Source organism: Austrofundulus limnaeus, unplaced genomic scaffold (genome assembly GCF_001266775.1).
Source record: "Austrofundulus limnaeus strain Quisiro unplaced genomic scaffold, Austrofundulus_limnaeus-1.0 Scaffold69, whole genome shotgun sequence".
Lineage (NCBI taxonomy): Eukaryota > Metazoa > Chordata > Actinopteri > Cyprinodontiformes > Rivulidae > Austrofundulus > Austrofundulus limnaeus.
Window position 1 is genome coordinate 568,405 of NW_013952471.1, and position 6,560 is coordinate 574,964.

The window sequence follows — 6,560 nt, forward strand, 5'->3', positions numbered from 1 at the left end:
ATTATATATTAATTATATATAATTACACCAGACATGGAGGTAATTTGGGTGAAATTTTGGATAAATCTAGGACCACTTTCAATAAAACAGCAAAATATACTGTAATATTGATCTTTGTGGGACAGTGCTCCTAAAATGTTTCATTAGTTTTGATTTAAAAAAAAACTTAAAACATGCTGTTAAATGAGATTTAACAGCAGCTAAATGAGATTTAACAGCAGCTAGAGATCTTAGTCATTTCTTTGTGTTGTAGCATTTTAGGAAAGATGCTGAGCAGTCAAGATAAGGAAAGCTGTACTATTCTAGTTCCCTACAAATAAACAGAAAGTTGCAAATTGTGTTTTAAAGGTTCTTTAGTCTGTCCAAACACTAGCGTTAAACTTTTGTTGTGTATATATGCAGTCAAGTAAACCAGCTGAAGTCAGCAGCCAAGTTCCAATACAGACTGCACAGCACTGATCAATGATCCCAGTAGCTGATGTCAGTAGATGGGCGGAGCTGCATAAACACGCATCAAAGCTACACAAGCTGCAAGCCTGGACAGAATTCAATTATGTGTGAGCACAGAGGGTTCTTGCTGAGTTAAGGCCAAACACACAGTCTTTCACTGCGGACAAGGAAGTATTCAGCAGAGCAGGTATTCCAATCTCTGCCAGCATCAGCCAAACATGTGCACAAACACACACACACATTCACACAGACAGGTTTTGTAAAATCAGAAAAGCTGATGCAACCATATTCCCTGCATCCAGGTTTAGAGGCTGAGTGACATCACTGCGACGCAAAAAGAAAGACTCCRATTCATTCTGTCAGCCTGTTTCTGWTTGGCTGAGGCATTAAAGGGGAGGGTGGGAGGAAGACTGCAATGTTAGCACAGTGGTTGGAGAGAAATGACATAGAGGGATGAAATGAGGTGGGGGTGGGGGGTGACATCTGTGGATGAGGGAGCTCTCCAGCTCCTCTATAACTTATGAGTCTATGAGAATAAAAACACAAACAGTAAGGAAKAGGACTGGAGCATCGCAGCTGAGAGCAGCTCAAAGAAAAAAGGRACAGTGCTGAGGAAACAAAAAGGTGTCGATACGAGGAGCATAAAAATCTAAACAGTAATCTGCAATAAGCACCARGCTGCATAATCAAGTCCTTCAGTTCTGCAGAAGCAGCCTAAAGATAAAGCTGGTCTCCTCACCTCCATGATGGGGTTAGAAGCCAAAACTTTCTCCTCTACGTTGGCCTCACTGGCAGAGCCACTGACTGTAGCAAAATATCTCATTGCATATTTGGCTGATACCGTCTTTCCTGCTCCGGACTCCCCGCTCACAATAATCGACTGGTTTCTCTCATCCCTGGAAGATGAAACAAAACACAAACCAATATCGTTTTAGCTCAATAACAAATGTCTCAGCTCAACTAATGTTATGTTTATTTTTGGTAAAACTAAGGTTGAATGAATTTCATAATAGCTCAGTTTTCTCTTYTAAATAAAATGTGGRGACTGTGGCTGAGTGGTTAGRMGGGGTCATCCTGTAACTGGTGGGTTGCCCGTTTGATCCCCTATTCCATCCATCTCAGTTGRTGTGTCCTCGGGCAAGACACTTCACCCACCTTGGCTGCTGCTCTGTCAGTCTGCCCCAGGGCAGCTGTGGCTACAGTGTGGCTTACCACCAGTGTGTGAATGAATGGGTGAATGACGGAAGTGCTTTGGAGTCTGTAAAGTGCTGCAAAGGTTCAAGCCATTTACCATTTACCKAACAACAGAAACAAACTGTCAGGTAACAGCAGGAGTGACAAACTGCAGAGTGGCTGCCAGCAGTATTTTAATATCACGGTTCAAGTATTCATAAAAGAAAAACAATTAAATAAAAAACTAACATGACCATAAACGTTTATAAGTAGGTTGCATGTCAACATGCAACTTACCACTTTAGTATTTATTTAAACTCAACAGGTTTAAAGAAAATAWAGTCCAACAAAACAAAACCTGGTCCATGCGTTAATTGAACATAAATACTTCAGATTTGCAGCCATCTTGCAATCTCAAGCTGTTTTGGGTAAAACTCTTATACTTGCATAGTGAAAACTTAAGCAGCCTAAAAATTACCAGACTTAATGTAGGAAATAATGTAAAAAATATTTTTTTCAAATATAAGTGGAAAAATGTAGGATTTGTGGTTAAACTTGGTCTTAAAGACCAGTTTAATTTGAAGGTTTACTTTGTTTTTATTTTCATAAAACATGTATATAAAACATGTTATATTTTTTCCCATTAAGATCAGAAACAAGTTTGGTAATTTACACAAAATATGTATTAATGTTGGTGATCATTTTCAGATTAAAAGAGGGGTTTCCAATCTAAGCTGTGGTACATTTTACTGCCTCCTGCTCGCTCTCAGTGGTCTCCTAGCCTCCATCACTGATAKAAATCCCCTTAGTATGATGATACCACAGCCATGTTTGAGTAAAGGGATGGTATGAGAAGACTGAAGCTTTGAGCCTGAAATTTAGAAATTTCAGCCAAGGTTTAGGTTTTGGTCTCATCAGATCTGAAGATTTTAACATTTTATTGTAAGAGTAGCTTTTGATAAATACCCAATAGTTGTATGAACTGAGTAATAAGTGATCCAGATGCTACCTAATTTTGAGATTTTTAAAAGCTGCAGAAACATCTTTTATTTTTTTCAACCATTTTTCTGTCTCGACACTACATCTCACAGGTTTATGAATGGTTCTCTCAACCCCATGACTTTGTTTACACTCTGACACCACCCACTACAAGACATTTGGCAAAATAGATGAATGGATGTCTTTCCTGAGTGTGTCTAATGACTTCAATTAGGTACTTATGAGACAATCCAGTCAAGCTGCTAAAGCAATGGATACAAGACTTCTTCGTGTAAGCTTTTTGTTTTTGCTGTCATTATGAAGCATTGCTTAGGACTGCAGAATAAATTTAATATTTGTTAAGATGACTCTGAACAATAATGGGAGACCTTAAGTGGTATGAAAACTWTTGGCAGCCTTCCTGCCAATATCTGACAGGGTCATGTGAGATCTGATATGTGGCACTTTTAGATGTGCATGTCAGTGTGTTACACACAAAACTCAGTGAAGGCTGATAAAATGTACTGTTTGAGCTGTAGCAGACAGTCTAGAGTCTTTTTTCATTTGCAATTAAGAATATATGAGCATGAAAAAAGAGAAACAGTGAGACCACTCAGTGGCTATTTCTGGCTCAGATTTGACCTACAAACCCTGTAGGCAGAGCTGGGCAGAGCAGAGACTTCAACCAAGGCTGCTCAGGTAACACACACTCAAACAGACACATATGCATGCRTGTGCACACAGACCTTGCCATCTGTTTATAAGCCTCCTCTGCCACCGCAAAGATATGTGGGTCCATGTCTCCCATGTTCTGGCCACTGTAGGCATTGATGATCTCTGTCCCGTAGATCGGCAGTGTCTCATATGGGTTGATCGCCACAAGAACAATTCCTATGRGMCAAAAACAGGAATAAACRTTTTTTTACATCAAAATTTGAACATTAAAGACCAAACAAAGCTTTACTTGTACAAAAACAGCCTGAAAAGTCCATTTTAATCATCAAATTTTTGCCTCCAGTACCATCTGTATCTCATTAATCCTCATAAATTATTGTTTAAATGTAGTGGACTTGTAAAGGAAGACATTAGAAACCCTCCTACCGCAGTAGGTGTAGATAAGTTTTGAATCGATAAAGCGGACTTTGAGGTTGTGGAGCACGGCTGGTTCATGGAGGTAGCTAAGGGCTGTGAGGTCATTCTCGCCCACCAGGATGTCAGGGTTTCGCAGGTGAGGCAGGTTCTTCGTCTTGGGGTCCAGCTTGTGGTCGATGTTCTGGGAAAGGAGCAGGAAGCAATAACATTCATGTACAACTACATGTTGTATCAGCATAAAGCTGTGTGACTACAGTCATTCACTAATGCCCAGAACTGAAGTGCACATAAAACCAGCAGGATTAGATCAAACTGACAAACACTACTTCAGTTCCCCTGACTACAGATGTATTACCACAGAATTAAATCATGGTCTCTGTTATTTTCATGGACAAGTTCAGTAAACATGCAGCAGTTTCTCCTGAAACYGCAAACTCTGGTGTTTCACCAATTTAAATACATTTTCATAATAAAGTGTTCTTCAGGTACGGGCGGCTGTGGCTCAGTGGTTAGATCAATCATCCTCCAATGAAAGCGTCGATTCCACCAGTATAGTCATGTGTCCAAGAGTCCCTGGGCAAGACTGAACCCCTTATCCCCTCCGATGAGCCCCAACAGTGTATGAATGTGATCTAAACCACTAATTGGTCTCTAAAAATTGACTAATTCAGATCAGTTTAGTAAAAATGTTAAGAGTGCTGTTTGACTGTGTGTGGATGGGTAAATGAGGGCTCAGACTGCYTTGCAAAGCAAGACATAGCCTTGGTTTATCTTTTATCATGATGAGGCTCCACACCCTATGATATTAGTCAGAAATGTTTGGAAATTTATTTTAAAATGAAATTGTAAGAACATTCATGTACTTTTAAAGAACWTGGCCCTTAAACTAAACTGATTAATGAAAAAAGTCTTTAGCTAATTTACTTGTCTTTTAACAAGTTTCCCCAAATGTATGGAGATCCTGAACCATCAACCAGGCAAACAGAACCAAACCAAAACCCCTCTGACACTTTGGTGATGCAAATAATCAGCTATGATCACATGCAAGTAGGAGGTAAAAGGGTTCAGCTACTAGCTTCATATAAAAGGACTGCTTCTTTGTCATTGCTACAGGGAAAACCCAGACTTCATAGCTGCTTTAAAACAAATTAAATGTACTGTGATACATTTAAAAGGCTCCTTCGAGGCAGCTTTGCTTCAAAGTCCCATTTGAGTGCTAATGGTAAAACCAATAGCCCATAATGAAAGGCAGCAGAACCAGAGCGGGAAACAGAAAGCAACAAAAATAGAAAGAGACAGATTTTTATCACTCTCCACTCTTATTATTCTCACCGTTCCATCCTCCGACATGAGCTGCAGGGAGGKGTCTCCATTTTTGTAGTCCTTTGTCAGCTCGGCAGATTTCCACACCTCCTCAGCATCAGGGATCCACACCCGAGCAGACTGAGATAAAAACAGAGGGGAAACAAAACAAATCACACAAAAATAGCTTTAAAAAACACAAAGATGATTTAAATCATGATTGTGACTGTCTTGTTTATGCTCTCATACTGTACTAGGAGTGCATTGGTTGCAGTTTTTTGTCCGATCAACTATCACCTGTCTTTAAAAAGCCTGACCTGTCCATTACATTGTTGGCTGATAGATTTTTTAATAAACTGTGGTGGTGTTATAAGGTCATAATACACCTTCAATGTTCCAATCTTACTGTACTGAAACACAATGAACACCACTGAAACAATATAAACTTGTTTCAACTGGACACAAGGTAGTGATCACAGCACAGCAAAAAGGGACCATGGCTGATTTTCAGGCCTTAATGGACATACAGCTATAGGTCCATATCTGTTTGGATACTGACACAAAATTTGTTTGTTTAGTGAAACATACTCAAGTTATAGTTATATAATGGACATGGGCATAAGGTCCAGACTTTTAGCTTTCATTTGAGGGTTTCCACTTTCCACATTATAATTGGAGGAAAAGTTTAAGAGCTCAGATCCTTAACATGTGTTCACCCTGCTTTAAAAGAGACCAAAGGTATTTGAACAAATGACTCAAAGGCTATTTCATGCAAGTGTGGGCAATTCTTTCATTAAGTTCTTCTCAACGAAGCAAATAAAAGGTGAGGTGTGTTGCTTGCATTTGGAAGGTTTTGCTGTGAATAAAACATGCAGTCAAAGGAGCTCTCCATGCAGGTGAAACAAGCCATCCTTAAGCTGTGAAAATTGCAAAAACAGTACCAGAGAAATTGCTACAATATTAGGAGTGGCAAAATCTACAGTTTGGTACATCCTCAAAACGAAAAAAAAAAAAAAATGGTGAACTCATCAATGCAAAAAGATCTGGACACCCACGGAAGACAACAGTGGTGGATGATGGCAGAATAATCTCCATGGTGAAGAGAAACCCCTTTACAACAGCCAACTAAGTGAACAACGCTCTCCAGGAGGTACAAGTATTAATATCCAAATCTACCATAAAGAGAAGACTGAAAGAAAGTAAATACTGCGGTTCACTGCACAGTGCAAGACACTCATAAGCATCAAGAATAAAAAGGCTAGACTGGACTTTGCTAAAAAAACATCTAATAAAGCCAGCACAGTTCTGGAAGAACATTCTTTGGACAGATGAAACCAAGATCAACCTCTACTAGAATGGTGGAGGAAAAAAAAAGTCTGGTGAAGGCGTGGTACAGCTCATGATCCAAAGCACCACATCATCTGTAAAACACAGCACAGCAGTGTGATGGCTTGGGCATGCATGGCCGCCAGTAGGGCTGCCACGATTAATCGATTAATCGACGACTAATCGATTATTAAAATAATCGATGACTAATTTAATAATCGATTAATCGTTTTCTTTTT

General features: G+C 39.5%; 1 protein-coding gene across 6 annotated transcripts in view; it reads right to left on the reverse strand.

The window, feature by feature from the left end:
- The window catches only part of myo5aa (myosin VAa), a 54,963-nt gene that overhangs the window by 34,097 nt on the left and 14,306 nt on the right, over positions 1 to 6,560 (reverse strand). For all 6 annotated transcript variants that reach the window (XM_014010440.1, XM_014010436.1, XM_014010439.1 and 3 more), the window contains exons 2-5: positions 5,026 to 5,136; positions 3,703 to 3,874; positions 3,348 to 3,492; positions 1,190 to 1,346 (exon numbers count right to left, since the gene is read on the reverse strand). In XM_014010440.1, coding sequence (XP_013865894.1) covers positions 1,190 to 1,346; positions 3,348 to 3,492; positions 3,703 to 3,874; positions 5,026 to 5,136 — 585 coding nt within the window. The remainder of the gene's footprint in view (positions 1 to 1,189; positions 1,347 to 3,347; positions 3,493 to 3,702; positions 3,875 to 5,025; positions 5,137 to 6,560) is intronic.